This window comes from Hypanus sabinus, chromosome 9 (genome assembly GCF_030144855.1).
Source record: "Hypanus sabinus isolate sHypSab1 chromosome 9, sHypSab1.hap1, whole genome shotgun sequence".
Lineage (NCBI taxonomy): Eukaryota > Metazoa > Chordata > Chondrichthyes > Myliobatiformes > Dasyatidae > Hypanus > Hypanus sabinus.
Window position 1 is genome coordinate 41,927,780 of NC_082714.1, and position 18,264 is coordinate 41,946,043.

Consider the following 18,264-nt stretch of genomic DNA (forward strand, 5'->3'; position numbering starts at 1 on the left):
GATTCAGTGATGCCTACAACATCATACCTACCAATCTGAAACTGTGCTACAGGTTCAACTACCTTATTCCTATACCACACACATTCAAGTTACAACACCTTCAGTCCTGTATTCACCCTTTTCAATTTTGTCCAACTTTTACGTTGCAACTCATCTTGTTGACTGCAATTTTGCCCTATCAACAGCCTCTCTTCACGACACATTTGCCTCTATTTGTAAACCAGCTACCTCATCTTCAGCACTATTAGCCACCTTTCCTGTGACACTTCTTGCATTGAAATATACAGAGCTCAGGACGTTAGTCACACCATGCTCAAACTTTTGAGTCCTAACTTTTTCTAAGGTCTTACCAACATCCGCCTCCGCAACCTCTTCACTAACTGTTCTGGCACTTTGGTTCCCATCCCCCTCCAGGTCTAGTTTAAACCCCACAGTGCAGCATTAACAGACCTTCCTGCCAGGATATTAGTCCCCCTCCAGTTCAGGTGCAAACTATCCCATCTGGACAGGTTCCACCATCCCTAGAATAGACTCCAATGATCCAAAAAAAATCTTATGCTCTCCCTCCTACACCAACTCCTTAGCCACATATTAAATTGTATAATCTTCCAAATTCTGGCCTCACTAGCATGGGTAGCAATCCAAGATCACAAGCTCGAAGATCCTGCCCTTTAACTAAACTCCTAACTCTCTATGCCAAACCTCGCCTACATGGACCACGACTTCTGGCTGTTCACCCAACCGCTTAAGAATGCCAAGGACTCAATCCGAGATATCCCAGACACAACATACCATCTCATTCTCACCCACAGAACCTCCTGTCTGTTCCCCTAACTAATGAATCCCCTATCACCACAGCTTCCCTCTTCTCTTCAGAGTTGCAGAACCAGACTCAGTGCCAGAGACCTGACCACTTTGGACTTTACACCAATAGGTCATCCCCCACCACCCCCAACAGTATCTAAAGTTATATACCTGTTGTTGAGGGGGGTGGCTACTTAACCCCTTCCCCCTTCCTGACTGTCCTTCTCCTTGGGTGTAACTACCTCTCTGTGCATCCTATCTATCACCCCCTCCCCACCTCAGCCTTCCAAATGATCCGGAGTTCATCCATTTCCAGATCCAACTCCTTAATGTGGATTGTTAGAAGCTACAACTGGATGTGCTTCTCGCAGTTGTAGTCGTCTGAGACTCTGGACCTCTTGCTGCCTTCCCACATCCCTCAAGAGAAGCATTAAACTCTCCTGCTTGGTATCCCTACTGTCCTAGCTGAGCAGAAATAAGGAAGGGAAGGAATAAAAAAATTAACCTCGGGCTTTTCTTTACATTGCATTTTCTGACAGAAGCTAAAGCCTCAAGATCACCACTCTGACTCTGTCCACTCAGAAGCTGTGCTTGCCCCTGCCTTCCTTCAATTTGCTCTTGCTAATCAATCCCAAACACAAACTGGTCTGATCAATGCTCTTTTTCGCTGTAGTGACCCACTGTTGGGTTTTCTATTTGGGTACTGGACCTGAGTGAAATCCTCTCCTCTCAAAACTGCTGATGTCTGGATTGGTCGCTAGTCAAAGCTCTTTTATTATCCAAAGCATACTGCCAGAGCAATCACGGAGTGGCTTCAGATTAAGAAAGTTGATGTCCTCGAGCGGCCCAGTCAAAGTCCTGACCTTAACCCGATTGAACATCTGACAAGACCTCATGATTGCTGTCCACCGCTGCTACTCAACTAACCTGGCACAGTTTGAGCAATTTGGCAAGGAAGCACGGGCAATTCTTGTTCCAGCACATTGTGCAAAGCTACGAGAGACATCCAAAAAGACAGTAGTAGCTCTGAGAGGTGGTTCAGTGAAGTACTGAGCAAAGGAGGATGAATCCTTTGAATTTCTTGTTTTTCATGCTTTACAATTTTCTCTGTTTTTTGGGCTCTATTGTGAAAAAAGGAGCATGATTCACAAAGGTGAGAAATTCTGCAGATGCTGGGAATCCAAGCAATATGCACAAAATGCTGGAGGAACTCAGCAGGCCAGGCAGCATCTATAGAAAAGTGGAAACAGTTGACATTTTGGGCCGAGACCCTTCATTAGGACTGGAAAAAGAGAAGTTAGAGCTGTTATGAATGTACCACAGCTCTGAGGGGCCGAAGGGTGCGGGGTAGCCCCATCCTTTGTGAGAATCGCAAGATCACTATTGATTTGGGTTAGGAGACCCAGGAAATGAGAGAGAGACGTGCGGAATGTCTTGCTCCCCCCCCCGGCGATATAAAGCTACGGGAAACGGCCATTGTCTCTTGGAAGACGAACTTGGGTATTAAAATACTGTGCTACGTGGAAGCCCTCAGGCAAAGTGGGCTGGTTGAGGGAGGGATTGCATCACCCCCAAACTGATTGACATCTGAGACCCTGTGAGTCAGGATAAAAGAGTGTCTGTAGGAACAGCCCCTCAGTCGCACCAGAAGAAACGCTAGCGATCCCGTAATAGCGGAAGCCAGTGGGGAGGCCACGTGCGTTCGGTTCCATTTGCCCAGAAACCAGTGCCCTTTACCACGGAAAAATGGCTTTTAGCTAACAACAGGGAAACAACTCCCAATGACTCTCGAAGGATTGGCCTCATGAAAGGACTGGGCAAGTTTAACCCGTCTCTCTCTCAAACCAAAACGCTGCAGCTTGAACGAACTAACAGTGACTTTTATATTTCCATCAGACAATACATTATCCCCTAGACAACAACAGAGCTATTTATTATTGATTATTATTATACCTGCGCTTTTAGACTTAGTATCGACAACGTATATTATTTGTATGTTTGCATTGATATTATTTTTGTGTATCTTTATCAATAAATACTGTTAAAAATAGTACCATCAGACTTCAACGGACCTCTCTATCTTTGCTGGTAAGTGACCCAGTTACGGGGTTTATAACAGAGCAAGAAGGTGGGGAGCTGGGGAGAGGGAAGGAAGAATTACAAGCTGGTAGGTGAAACCGGGAGAGGGGGAGGGGTGAAGTAAAGAGCTGGGAAGTTGATTGGTGAAAGAGATAAAGGGCTGGAGAAGGGGTAATCTGATAGGAGAGGACAGAAGACCATGGAAGAAAGGGAAGGGGAAGGAGCACCAGAGGGAGGTGATGGGCAGGTAAGGAGATAAGGTGAAAGAAGGAAATGGGAATGGGGATGGTGAGGGGGGGTGCATTACTGCATGTTCGTGAAATTGATGTTCATGCCATCAGGTTGGAGGCTACCCAGACAATATAAGGAGTTGCTCCTCCAACCTGAGTGTGGCCTCATCATGGCAGTAGACAAAGCAATGGACTGACATGTCAGAATGGGAATGGGAAGTAGAATTGAAGTGGGTGTCCACTTTGGGAGATCATATTTTCTCTGGCAGGTGGAGCATAGGTGGTCGGCAAAGCAGTCTCCCAATCTACGTTGGGTCTCACTGGTATACAGGAGGTCGCACTGGGACCACCGGACACAGTAGATGACTCCAACAGACCCGCAGGTGAAGTGTCACCTCACCTGGAGGGGCTGTTTGGTGGTGGGGGAGGAGGTGTAGGGGCAGGTATGGCATTTATTCCACTTACAAAGGTAAGTACCAGGTGGGAGATCAGTGGTGAGGAATGATTGGACAAGGAAGTCGAGTAGGGAGTGATCCCTGAGGGAATTGGGGGGGGGGGGGGGAAGGAAAAATGGACTTGGTGGTGGGATAATGAACCATTCCCATTCCTACTTCCCTCTCTCACCTTACCTCATTACCTGCACATCACTTCCCCTTCCCCCACCTTCTTTAATTTTTTTCCTCCTCCTAATGAAGAGTCTCGGCCCGAAACGTTGACAGTCTACTCTTTTCCATAGATGCGGCCTGACCTGCTGATTTCCTCCAGCAATTTGTATGTGTTGATGTGATTCACAAATAAAATTTCGCAGTTAAACTGGTCTAAACACCTGATTCTAATACAGTATTCAGCTATGTGAACGAAGGGTCGGGGGCTGAATAACTTTTTCAAGGCATGTACCGTTGCTAGGGGACCGTCTGTTTAGTCTTCTCGAAGCTGCAGGATTCCGGCTGAGCTGCGATACGGACACAAAGGCGGCGAGACGGAACTTGAATCAACTTTCCGAATCAACCCTTAGCCCCGCCCTAAAGTGAGGGCAAGCAGCTCCGGCTCCTCCCCCATCGTTTGCCTCACTGCCGTATGTGGAAATCCACCGCCCGCTTAACGGCAGCATGTTTGCGATGCTGTCGGCAACAGTAAAATGGTGTCGCAGTTCAGTGGGGTATTGCAGCTGACCGATTTGAATGATTTTATCACCCCGTCTCAGGTAGGGCTGCACTGAACCACGGTTTGAAAGGGTGCTGTTCGAAGTTCGTAAATCGGCTCTGTTGATAAAATTTGTAATTGGCACAGAAGAAAGCTGGAGTAATTGAACGATATAGCGAGGAGAGAGTAAAGTCCTTCGGAACTCTAATGGACCAAATGGTCTTCTTTATCCAGTTGTAAAGAGAAGTACTTTATTTTCCAGTTACCACAGTAGAATTATTGGTTTCAGTTAGATCGCAGCATTGTTTGTTTTCCACCCTGCGTCAAAATGATGAAGAAAATCACGAGGAAGTTCAGTAGTAAAGTATTTCAAATAATTGTTTTGAACTTTACCTAATGGAATTTCCTCAGGAATATATGATAAAGTGTTTTTTTTTCTAAAAACCATCATCTTAATCATTTAAGCAATTTATAACATTAGGGTATTTCTTGTTCCTGATTGTTCCTAAGTTAACTGCAGCAATGGTGCTACCAAGTTTGTGAACCCTGGAGAATTTTCTCTGTTTCTGCATAAATATGACCAAAAATGTGATCAGATCTTCATATAAATCAGATCCGTTTATCTGCACCATGCCTTAATCAAAGCAACTTTCAGAGGACCGTGGGAGAATTGTAGAGATGCGTGAAGCTGGAAAAGGCTTCAAAAGCACTTCTGAAGACCTGAGTGTTCATCAGTCCACAGTAAGAGAAATTGTCTACAAATGTAAGAAATTCAGTATTGTTGCTGCTTTCCCTAGGAGTGGTCTCCTGCAAAGATCACGCAAAGAGCACAATGTGCAACGCTGCAAGAGGTGAAAAAGAACCCAAGGGTGACAGCAGAAGACCTGCAGAAATCACTAGAACTTGTTAAGGTCTCTGTTCATGTCTCCACAATAAGAAAAACACTGAACAAGAAATGGAAGGTCACCATGGAGGAAACCACTGCTCTTCAAAGAAACATTGCTGCATGGTTTAAGGTTGCAAAAGACTGCCTGGATGTTCCACAACACTTCTGGGACAGTGTTCTGTGGACAGATGAGAAAGAACTTGAACTTTTTGGCAGCAATATGCATTGCTATGTTTGGAGGAAAAAGGGTACTGCACACCAACACCATTGTTAAGCATGGTGGAAGGAGCATCATGGTTTGGGGCTGCTTTGCTCCCTCAGGGCCTGGACAGCTTGAAATTGTTGAATTCAAAATTGTATCAAGACATTTTATAGGAAGAATGTCAGGGTAGCAGTCTGTTAGCTGAAGCTTAATAGAAGTTGGACAATGCAAGAAAATGTTCCGAAATGATAAATCAACAATAGAATAGATTAAAAAGAAGAAAACTCATATTTTGGAATGGTTGAGTCAAAGTCCTGACATTAATCCCATAGGAATGTTGTTGAAAGACCTGAAGCAAGCAGTTCATGCAATGAAGCCAACGTCCCAGAGTCGAAGCAGTTTTGTAAGGAGGAGTGGCCTAAAATTCTTCCAAGCTGATGTTCAGGACTGTTCCAACAGTTACCAGAAAAGCTTGGTTGAAGTTGCTGTGCAAGGAGTTCATACCAGTTACTGAAAGCGAAGGTTCACATACTTTTTCCAACAAAAACATGTAATCTTGGATCATTTTTCTCAATAAATAAATGAACAAGTATAATGTTTTTTGTGTTATTTATTTAATTTGGTTCTCTTTATCTAGGTTTAGGACTTGTGTGAAGATCTGATCACATGTTGGGTCTTATTTATGCAGAAATAAAGAAAATTCTACAGGGTTCACAAGCTTTCTAGCACCACTATAAATGTGTCATTTAGCATTGAAATTAAGGTCGTGCAAACTTTGTATTGTGCATTCAGTTATTATCTTGATGGTTCAATTTTTCTTCATTGTTTATGCTGAAAAAAAAAGGAAAGCCATGTTAAAACAATTGGATGCATTTAAAGTAATTTCCAGTATCTGTCCTTTAAAATTTAGGAAGTTCTCAAAGTGTTAATGGCAAAAAATAATTGATTGCACCTTTTTAAAGTGTGTATAAACTTCATGCTATGTTGTACTACTAGTGCTGAATCAGGATCCCCTAAAAATTGATGTAAAATTGTTTAAAATCAAGTATGCAACATTGTTCCTTACTAAAAATCATTGCTTAAGAGGTGTGGATTTTAGGGTTTTAAAATTTCCTAACAGGCAGTTATCAGCCATGCTAATGTCTCTACCACATTTTGTCACACTCTTAACTAGCTGAACTTTAGGTGTACAAGGTTCTCATTACTATTAATAGATTTTGAGCATAATATGTAATCTTTCTGTGCACATATTACACAGTAATACAGTGGATTATAGTTAATTGGGCCATCAGTTAATTGAGGCAGCCACTTACTTTGGACAGCACTTAAAGAACAAAAATTAGTTAAGAAAATAGCTGGGATTCCTTTCATTTATTTGGGGCACTGCACTGCTTAATTGAGACAGGGGACTGTGCCAAACTGTTTCTAAGTTCAAGTTTAATGAAATCTGATTGTATTTATATACAACCAAATGAAACAATGTTCGTCCACCCACAATACACATTTCACACACAGCACGTAAAACAAAATATTACCGCAATTAAATTAATAAAATGTAACTCAAATTGTATCCGAGGGGCACAACACAAATAAACAGTAAACAGCTCACTGTCCTAGTGATGAGACCTAGGTGGTGACGGGGTATTCATTAGTTTCATAGTCTGGGGGAAAGAAGCTGTTACCCAGTCTGGCAGTCCTAGTCCTGATGCTTTGGTACCCCCTTCCCTGACAGTAGTGAGTCAAAGAGATTGTGGGATGGGTATGGGGATTCTCAGCAGTGCTTTGAGCCATTTGCCTACAATGCTTCTGGTAAATGTCACTAATATGTGTGAGGGAGACCCCAATGATCCTCTGAATGGTTTTTGTTGTGTTCTGTAGGCTCTTATGGTCTGTAGTTGTGCAGCTTTCATACCACACAATGATGCAGCCAGACTGGACGTTTTTGATGGTGCTCCTGCAGGAAGTTGTATAAATGGGGGCAGGGCGCATTGCTCAGAAAGTCAGAATTCAGAATCAGATTTATTATCACCAGCATGTGACGTGAAATTTGTTAACTTAGCAGCAGCAGCAGTTCAACGCAATATGTAATATAGAAGAGGGAAAAAAAAGTAAATCAATTACAGTATACATATATTGAATAGATTAAAAACATGCAAGAAAACCTAGAAATACTGTCTATTAAAAAGATGAGGTAGTGTCCAAGGATTCAATGTCCATTTAGGAATCTGATGGCAGAGAGGAAGAAGCTGTTCCTGAGTCGCTGAGTGTGTGCCTTCAGGCTTCTGTACCTCCTACCTGATGATAACAGTGAGAAAAGGGCATGCCCTGGGTGCTGGAGGTCCTTAATAATGGACACTGCCTTTCTGAGACACCGCTGCCTGAAGATGACCTGGGTACTTTGTAGGCTAGTGCCCAAGATGGAGCTGACTAGATTTACAACCCTCTGCAACTTCTTTCGGTCCTGTGCAGTAGCCTCCCCTCCCATACTAGACAGTGATGCAGCCTGTCAGAATGCTCTCCACGGTGCTGCTATAGAAGTTTTTGAGTATATTTGTTGGCATGCCGAATCTCTTCCAGCTCCTAACGAAGTATAGACACGGTCTTGCCTTCTTCATAACTTCATCGATATACTCAGAGATCTTGACACCCAGGAACTTGAAACTGCTCACTCTCTCCACTGTTGATCCCTCTATGAGGATTGGTATGTGTTCGTTCATCTTATCCTTCCTGAAGTTCTCAGTCAGCTCTTTCGTCTTACTGACATTGAGTGCCAAGTTGTTGCTGTAGCACCACTCCACAAGTTGGCATATCTCACTCCTGTATGACTTCTCGTCACTACCTGAGATTCTACCAACAACAGTTGTATCGTCAGCAAATTTATAGATGGTATTTGCGCTATGCCCAGCAGTGTAGACTTTGCTGTGCCTTCTTGATTAGTGAGGAGGTGTTGAGGGTTCAGATTTGATTGTGCATTTTGTGCACACCAAGGAATTTGGTGTGAATTTGGCTTCACAGCAGAGCCATTGATGTGCAATGGAGAGTTGTCGACCTGCGCCTTCCTGAAGTCCACAATAGTCTCTATTGTCCATGTTGAGACTCAGGTTGTTATTCTTGCATTACTTGACAAGCCTCTGTACTCTCTCTCTTTGTTCCAACTCATCATTGTTGTTGTAGTATCATTGATGTACTACATCATCGATGTAGTATCATCAGCAAACTTGATGATGCAGTTTGAGCTGAATCTGGCAGAACAATCTATTGTGTCAGCAGCAAATAGCATCAGTTGTGTGGCTGTGCTTAGAGCGAACAGTTTTTAAAAGAAGTATCAATTGCATGTGGTTGTGTTCAAAAGCAGTGATTTTTTTCACTGATAGTGGATGATTCAGAACTGTTTTGTCCACTGCAGTTTCAAGCATTTACTCTTGGAGATGCCAGAAATGGTCAGGAGTGAAAATGAAATGATTTCACTACTTCATGTTGTATTTGAAGGTATCGGTAATCATCTTGAATGTTTCAATGAAGATTTGGAATTTGGAGGATTACTGGTTGAAAGCTTTGTATGAAAGTAGTCCATTATCTACACTGAGTTTGTTCACTTACAGTCAGTCAGAAGAACATGGCAGTGTACACTGGGTGAATTCCTCCAGTAGCTATTGGGAACTAATATACACAGTATATAGCATTGCAATACAATTGGCAGTGTTCTAATTTGCTATGTATTTCATTTAAATACAATTCATTATTCAGTTAAATAGTAGTTTGTCTTTGTTATGCCTTTTAATTTTTTCCATGAAACTTTGGCTAATTGGGGCGTTTGCTTCATTGGGCCAAAGTGTACTGGGCCCCATGTGTCCCAAGTAACCTAAATCCACTGTATTCCTTTAATCACATTTTGATATTTTTAATGAAAATTCAGTGATAGATTGAAGCTGCACCGTTCTTTGCTGCTGATATTTTTATATAATGTACTTAACGCTGAAGATGTGTTCCTCAGAGGTTGGGTGCTATGTAGATCAGTGATATACAGTGTAGTTATAACATTACATAAATGGACATGTGTGCCTGATAAAAGTAAAGTCAAACCCGAGATATATGATATTTTATATATACGCAGTCATTTGTGGAATAATAAACACACAAATAGGTCTAACCTGTACATCAGTGGAGCAGCAGCAGTGGAGGGAAGCGGGTTGTGGGTACGTCTTACAGGGACCAGGCTGTGGGTCCTCCTCTGACTTTGGCTTTTTCTTCTTCATGTAGGCCTCGAGATTTGACTGCCTTTTCTTAAGTTTCCTCTCGAAGCAGTTCTCGGTAGCAGGAGATCATGTCGGGAATACCTCTCTCCCTTATTGCTTCACTCCCAGTCAGGGTCAATATCGATGAACAGGTCCATGATTTGTGTGATCATTTTGATGCTAGTGTGAGGAATTTTGTAGTGAGGTTTCTTGCTGGTGTTTCCTCTTCTCAGTATGTGTCCTCAGATTCACCCAGGAAGCTCTTTATTATTTAGGCTCCTGTTGTCTGCACTAGCTGCTTCACCAGAGATTCATACGCTCTGGAGGTTACTGTGCTGTTTAAAGCTATCAAATCAGTCTCTGCTGGCTGTGAATGTTACTGACATACCATCTTCTTGCCTTTTCCATTATTTCTATTATCAGCTGGCTTAGGGGCATGTTATGTTGTGTTTGGTCATCCATCCATATATTTAGTCTGTTTTCCATTTTTTCAAAGAAATGGTTCCTTGCATGAGTCACCTTCGTTGATGATAACTTTGAGGTCATTGTTGCAGAAGCTTTTTATCTTCTCTGCATCTTTTTATAATTGCTCTGATGGTCTATGTAGCCAATTTCAAATAGGTGCCAACATCAACCTGGCGCTCACCAGCCTCCAAAAGCTGCATCACTTGCAAATTCACGTCCATGCTAATGCTTTTCGTAGTTACCTTCATAGTACTGCCCTCACTAGAAGTTGCAGGCCATTTTCCAGACATTATGAGTGAAAAAATGGAATAAATTGGCGAGGGAGCAAGAATGTTTACATATGCAGGGGAGGCAGAGCGTAAACAAATACCTGATTGGCTGTGAGTTGCTCACAACATATGTAAGGCACTCTTATTGGCTGATTGAATTTTCACTGTAATGGCAGCCTCTCTTGAGAAGTTTTAAGTGCTGTTTAAAATGAATTTTAATAACTTTAAAAGATTTCAATATAGTATTGAATAACCGCGTTGTAATGAATCGGTGCCATGCGAGGTCTAAGTGCATTCCCGAGTACCTGTTATTATGGAAAAATTAAAACATACATCTTTCATGCATCTTTACACTTTTAGTTGTACAATGTTGACATTATTATACAATGAAAATCCTATATTTAATTATGGATGCATCCTACGTATATGGTTTATACCAATGAACACACAGTAAAACTTAAATGGTTAATGCCATCTGATTGTTCAAAAATTCTGATGCTTTGTCATTTGGCTCATACGTTAGTGTAGAATGTGAGCCATGGGGGTTCAGAGTGCAAACTGGATACATGGCCATGCCGGAATTCGCGGAGGCACAGAATTTGTGCTACCTTTTGGGTCAGGAATATGGATAGGTTTGAAGCTGCATATAGGAATGCACTGTATGTATTTTTCCTACTCCCTTAAGCTGATGGGGTTTACTGGAAGATACATTCTGATGCTGAGTGTTAGAGTTTTATAAGAGTAGCATTCAATAGCCTGCTGGTCCTACACCACTATAATAACAGTAGTCATCTTCTCATTCCTCCTTTCCTTATTTTATGGTATATACATACACACACTGTATACATATCTTCATGCTGTTACATGACAAAGTGAACCTTACAGTTAACATTCACAGAACAATTAGAATCCCCAGCAAAGTCCTTGGGGACTGCTTCCCATAAATTGCTGAACCACTTTTCAGCAAAAAGATTTGTCATAAAATTTGTCCTTCTCAAAACACTAACGCACCTCTGAATGTAGTAATCACAAATATTGAGGTCTGTTTTTTCATATAGTGTTGGTAAATCTAAACAATGATAATGGTGTCAGCATTTATTCCACTAACTTAGAGCAAACATTTTGAAATTGTGGTGACTGGCGCTTGAGTTTCCTGAAAAGTCTTAGGAAAGTGAACCAGAATCTGCCTGATAGTTTTGTCTCTCTGGATCCTGGGAGACCTCATCCACTCTTTGTCTTCCGCACAATCTGGTGCCACGCTGCTGTGCTGTCACTGCAATATTTCATTTTGTTTCAGGCTATCCGCAAGGAATATTTATCCAGACGTGATTACATTTGGGAATGGAAGTTGTATTCATTATCTTAGCCACACAGTTAAATTTTGGTTTGTTACAACTTTTTCAGTATTTTTGATTTTATTAATATTCTTTTGTGCAGATATACACCCGAACTATATGTTTGGTTAGTTGTTCCTTGTTAATTTGTGTTTAGCTATGACCTGAGCTCCCTTTACTTACCCCGTTATTTATATATGTTTTTGTGTTATACAGTCTATGCTAAACTGAAAGGCCTGTGTGCTGCTGCTTTTGCAATGAAGTTTAAAACAAGGAAGTGTGGGTGATATCTTGCTCTGTTTGTACACAATTCCACTCACCACGCCTCCTGGGCTGATCACTACTCTTATCCTGTTGAACATTTCAAAGCAGGGTTACAAGACAGATAGTAGCACAGAACGGGCAAGAACAGCTAAATGGCTGATTCTTATACTGGCTTTGTCCACCTAACAGAGCAGTCTTTTTATTCTGAATAATTACCTGCTGATCATGAAACTGGAGAAGTGTGCCAACTGCCTCAGTAGGGTGAGATCATGTTATATAGCTAATTCATAGAGGAATGCTTTCTATCAGAAGTAACATTATTTAATAGTTGAGAGAAAGTTAATTTATTGCTCTCAAGAATGTGTCCAGCATTCTTTGAGATATTATGTTTTTCTTAATTTGGATGTAATGTGATTATGCTGATCATTACCTAATAACTTTTACTTTCTAAATTACTCCTGGTGTGTAAGAGTATTTCTCTATGGGCAAGGGAGACTACACCAAATTACTAACATTCATTGTGAAGCAGCCTCACTGCCATTTCAGTAATTGAAATTGTCTTTTTTTTTCTTGATAGGAAACTAAGCTGCTGCTGTTTATAGAAAATAAGTTACCTTAGTCCCCTGTACACATGTATATATTGCACGTCCCCTCCCAACCTTGACCGCCTTTTATTATTGTGTTTTATTGTTCCTGCACATGCTGTAATCAGCTTTATTTCTGAGAAATAGTCAGATCTTGAATTTGATATACCCAGATAATCGATTTTAATTTGCTTTAAGTATCTTTGAAGTGGGATGCCAATTTATAAGCTTTAAACTTTGCTTTTGTAGGAATGTGTGAAGCCGGTGAAAGTTGAAAAGAAGCAAGGGAAATCCTCTGGTATAATCCGAATTGAAAACGATGGTAGTTATACTCAGCTGAATCAGGTAACACTTGCAAGTTTCTCTTGGGTTTAGTTGGGCTGCACATATTTCAGTTGAGTGGAATATTGTTTAGAATTTCGTCTTCCTTTTTCTGCTTCACAATTAAAATTGATATTACGTAAATGGAGAAAGTAACATTTGAACCTAAGTTGAAATGATTATAAGTTTGGAAAAGCAAAAAGCAATTTATATTAAAGCAAACAGTTTTCTTCCCATTTAACATTATTAAGTTCATATTGAATCTTGTGCTTTTCTTCAGAAAGAGTCCTCTTGAGAGGAAATTTGCAATTGTCCACATAAAAGTGCAGATAGTGAGATAGCTATTTGTCTCCATTTTAACTGTTTCCTTTCAGTGTTTGTTCTTTTCCCTAATTTACTTATTTTTTCAGGATGGAGGTGTCCAAAAGCTTGAAAAAGCAAAAATAACCCTGAATGATTGCCTAGCCTGCAGTGGTTGCATTACATCAGCAGAAAGTGTGCTAATCACTCAACAAAGCCAGGATGAACTTTATAAAGTTCTGAATCAAAACAAAGTAAGATTTTATTGTGACAGATTAAGGATAATATTTCTGTCTGGTCATTAAAAGTGAATGCATATTATGCTTGTTGGATGACAAATCTAAAATCTAAATATTTCAAAATTATAGGATAAAGTTGTGAATTAATCAAAAATAAATGTGAAAACATAGCAAAGGTAACATTAAGGAAATCATGTCATACCTCATTCATAACTTCAGCCTCCAAGCACCTGTACGTTCACTTATCCTTGAGCAGTCCTACCTGTTCCCTTGTTGCCCTCTTGGTTTTGATCTGTGTATAGAATGTCTTGGGATTTTCTTGAAACTTACTTACAATAAAATTCCTGGCTCTCTTGATTCGCTTCGAGTTCTTTTCTCACTTCTTTATAATCCTTAAGAACGCTGTTTGATTTTAGCTTCCTCTGTCGTACTTACACTTCCTTAACATCTTGAATAAGTTCACCACTTCTCAACATCCAAGGTTCCTTTACCTTCCCATCATTCTGCACCTTTCTCCAAATCCATGTATCCTTTACCGTACTTGTTTCCTTACTGGATCATTCCTGTACTCTGGATTTGGTCGTTAAACACCCTTCCATATATCAGATGTGGACTCCCAAAACAGCTGTTCCCAATAGCTGTTTGTTCCTGCCTAGGTCTCTGGTCATTTGCCCTTGTCACAACCTGTTCACCTAGATTTTTCAGGAAAGCTGTCAGCCATTGCGCACTACTGCAACATTGATTGCATCTTTATTTTTCTTGCAGTTTTACTTTTAATTTTTTAATGATTTATTCCAATATTCATAGTAAAGACATTTTAACTATTACTCATTATTTGACAGAAGCTGTAACTCCACATTTGGCTTTCGTTTCGGGTTTGAGGCTATACTATTCTGACCAGCCATTAATGTTGTTTTAATTTCAGTTAAATTTTATTAATAGTAGAATTGAGAATATCTGTTGGCAGCTGGCTCAGTGGTTGGGGGAGTTTTTCTGCTCCCCCTTGAAATGTTAACTTTGGAACAACTATTGCTTTGTTAACAAAGTAAATACAGGTAAACAGTTAATATCGTTCCTCAGTAAGCACAAGAAAATGGATTGTATTTAAGTAGATAGCCGTATGGTACTAAGCTCTACTCTCTCATCAATTAGGTATCCAGTTCCAAGAATCGAAAAATGGTGGTAGTTTCAGTTTCACCACAATCCAGAGCATCATTAGCTGCAAGATTTAATTTGTCAGTTGCAGACACTGCACAACGGCTGACAGCTTTCCTGAAAAATTTAGGTGAGTGCCTTGGGACAAGTAATAGCTGATATACATGTAGAGTGTGACACCTACAAAAGTTTCATCAGAAAAGTGAATGTTGTTGGATTCTTGAGGTCAGATTGTTGGAACAAGAGCTTTCAACATTCATTCTGCTTGTTTTGAAGTAGGAAGTCATTAGCAATGCTACAGTCTGTAAAAATCATACACAGTAAATGAGTACTTGAATCAAGTCTGCTCCGCGATTCAATCATGACTGATTTGTTTCCCTCTCAGCCCCATTCTCCTGCCTTCTTCCTGTTTAATCAAGAACTTGTCTACTTCAGTTTTACATGTACCCAATGAATGGTTTTTCATTGCACCTCAGTACTTGTGACCATAACAAATCTATTTATCAAATCCTGGGGCTGATGACCTGTGCTTGATACTTTAACTCGAGCCTTGAAAAATGAAGTACTATGCATTTTCAGCTATACGAAGGTACTGTATAACTGTTCAGTTTTGCATTGCTGGGAGTTTCAGCCTGGTACCAAGCAAGCAGATGCTATGAAATTTCTAGGCAGTTATTTTATCAGTGGCCTTCCCAAGATACTTTGTGACTGCCCTACTATAAAATTTTTGTAGTTTTAAAGATTAGGATGTTTTTTAAGTAGTTAATGGCCAGTTGATAGACAATTTCCTGTTTTCCATTAAAAGAATTCTGTTGTTTCCACTCTCTGTCCACATAGGTGAGAGTACATTAATTGTAGAATATAGCTGTCCCTGAGTTGAAACCCTCAACTTACAGACACCCAGCATAACAACAAGCTCCAGTAATTTTATTAATTTCAGTCTAATGGGTATGCATACTTTTGTTCCTATGTGCAGCAGAAATAGTTTCCCCTCTTTCTCCACTTTTAGTAATTCTTCTTTGTTGTCAGCCTTGTGTGCTTTTGGTATCTTTCATTACAATACTGTCATGTGGTTAGATATTCAGTGATTTTAGTGTATTTTCCAACTTATGGAGAAAATGGATTTCAGGTCTTTTGTAAAAATGGGACCAGTTTGTTACCTAGCTTCAACTGTACAGGGGATTATACAAATGCAATAGTCTTAATATTTTGTATTTAAGGAATGTAACTGAACTGTTATAATTTTGGAGTTGATTCAGATAGAAAAAATATTTGATTATGTTTTTAACCATATTATTGAAGTTTTAATTGTTCCAAACATTATTTCTCTGCCTCTTCAAAATATCCCCAGGTGTTGACTATGTGTTCGACACCACTTTTTCAAGAAATTTCAGCTTGATGGAGAGTCAACGTGAGTTTGTGCGACGTTTTCGTAGTCATAAGGATGACAGTAAAACCTTGCCAATGTTGACCTCGGCTTGTCCAGGTACTTAATAATTGCTCTGCACAAACAATGCAATCACTGTTGTAATATGTCCCTCAATATTTTATGTAGCAATGTCTCCTGAGTAGGAATATTCTAGTGGCAAATAATCCATTTTTGGTTCTTTGTGGAGAACTAATATTTTTCGGACTACCAGGCTTCATATGCTGTTCAAAACAGTGCTATGGGATATTTTAGATCCAGATATAAGTGCATTTGGGAACTGCAAAATAAATTATAGGATATCGCAAATAGGCTTTAAACTGGTGGTGGTTAGCTAAATGATTGGGCAATAAATTGGCAGTTACAGTTTAAAATTGCAAAAACAAAATGCTTTCTAAAACTTGGGACTATTCATTTAGTATTTGAAGGGAATTGACATCTTTATATACAGATCTCTTTGAACTATATTACATTCCTACAGGGTTTGGCAGGGTAGATGATGTTTTCACTGGCTGAGATGCCTATACTGAGGGTCACAATATCAAAATAAAGGATTAACATTCATCAAAGAGATGAGAAGAAATTGCTCCATCCAATGTATAATGAGTTTTTATATATGGGTTCAACAGATACGTAATTAGCACAGGAGTAATGGGATTAGTACATTAGCAAAATGGTGCTGACTAAAAGATCAGCTTTGTTATTTTGATTGGCTGAATAAGCATAACTGACAAAATTGCCCACTACTGATTTTGGAATTTTGGAGAGATTATACAGTCAGTTGGTGAGTATATTTGAAATAAAGAAGCCAATCAAGGAACTTGATGAAGGATAAGGATCAAATAGATGTCTGCTCCTTATTTTTTTGAATAGTGGAACAAATGTAATAAGCCAAATGTTTTATACTGATTCATTTTCTTATACGTGCGTTAGTTAGGAGCAGATCCATTCCATTCAGGTGCTTCAGCTGGTTTGATTGTAATGTCAGTAACACGCTTCTGTCAACGCTGGTAACCTTTCACACTTTTCCACATCAAGGAATAATTTACTTCTACCTTTTGCCTTAAAATATTTAAAGACACTATTTCCACTGTACTATGAAAAGTTATTTAAAAGACTGTCCTCTGAGAGAAAATAATTTGCTGCATGGCTGCTTTAAGTAGAGGGCCTCTTATTTTTAGACAGTAACTAGTTTGAGATTCTCCTCTGTGCAGTCATTCTCTCAATATCTACCTGGTCAAGACCTCTCAGAATCAAGTCACCTCTCACTTTTCTAAAATGCAGTGGATGCAAGTGTAGCCTATTCAGCATTTCTTCAAATAATAGCCCTGCTTTCCTTTATCTGAACAGTCTCTAGTACTTTACATCCTTACTTAAATACTGTTGTTAGTACTGTTGCTAATACTGCTACCAGTATCCCAGATGAAGTTTCACCATTTTTAAGCATATTGTTCCTTTCGTATTCAATTTCTTTGCAATCAGCAATAATGCTCTGTTAGCTTTCCTAATTACTTGCATTACCTACTCATTGGTCATTTACAAATCTTGTATTAAGACAGCTAGATCCTTCTGCATCTCAAATTCTTCAATCTCTTACCTTTTCTTTTCCATTTAACTTAACTTCCCCACATTATGCAGCATTTGCCAGATCCCTGCTTTCTCAGTTAGCCTATCTACAGGTTTTTATAGCCTTATTTTCCTTCAAGGCTTATTTGCTGCTTGTCTTTATGTTATCAGCAAGCTTAATAACCATTCCTTTGATGTTTTCATCCAGATCATTTACTTAACTGGAAAAGGTTGAAGCCCCAGCCTCATTACATTTTGTCAGCCAGGAGTGTTTGAGCCTACTATGTTACCTCCAATATTACAAATTTTTATTTCACGTAGTAGCATTTGATGTGGCACACCATCAAATACCTTCTGGAACTCTTTATACATCCACTGATACTTATCCATAACACGTAATTTTTTCAAAGAATTCCAATAAAGCAGGCAGACATGATTTCGCTTTTACAAAACCATATTAGCATTGTTTGTTTGCCATGAAATTTACTAAGTTCCCTGTTACATTTTAAATAATATTTTCCATGATTACGAGACTAAGTTAACTGGCCCATAATTTTCTGCTTTTTTCTGAATAAAGAAGTTATATCTGGTGTTTCCCAATCTCAGAATCAGGTCTATTATTACTGTTTTGATGTGAAATTTGCTGTTCTGTGGCAGCAATGCAGCATAAAGTGCATTTTAATGAAACCTTCCCTGAATTTACAGAACTTTAAAATCAATACATAACTATCTTTTTTTTTTAATTTCAAAAGTGAGACTTTG

The 18,264-nt window shown here is 39.7% G+C and overlaps 1 protein-coding gene across 2 annotated transcripts in view; it reads left to right on the forward strand.

Moving 5' to 3' along the window:
- Positions 1 to 4,193: 4,193 nt before the first annotated feature.
- narfl (nuclear prelamin A recognition factor-like) overlaps positions 4,194 to 18,264 on the forward strand; it is a 49,127-nt gene continuing 35,056 nt past the window's right edge. The window contains exons 1-5 of one of the 2 annotated variants that reach the window (XM_059979547.1): positions 4,194 to 4,317; positions 12,745 to 12,840; positions 13,227 to 13,370; positions 14,508 to 14,640; positions 15,862 to 15,996. In XM_059979547.1, the coding sequence (XP_059835530.1) occupies positions 4,252 to 4,317; positions 12,745 to 12,840; positions 13,227 to 13,370; positions 14,508 to 14,640; positions 15,862 to 15,996 (574 nt within the window). In that variant the 5' untranslated portion in view covers positions 4,194 to 4,251. Of the gene's footprint in view, positions 4,318 to 12,040; positions 12,173 to 12,744; positions 12,841 to 13,226; positions 13,371 to 14,507; positions 14,641 to 15,861; positions 15,997 to 18,264 lie in introns of those variants that run through there. The other variant, XM_059979548.1, reaches the window with a different exon arrangement.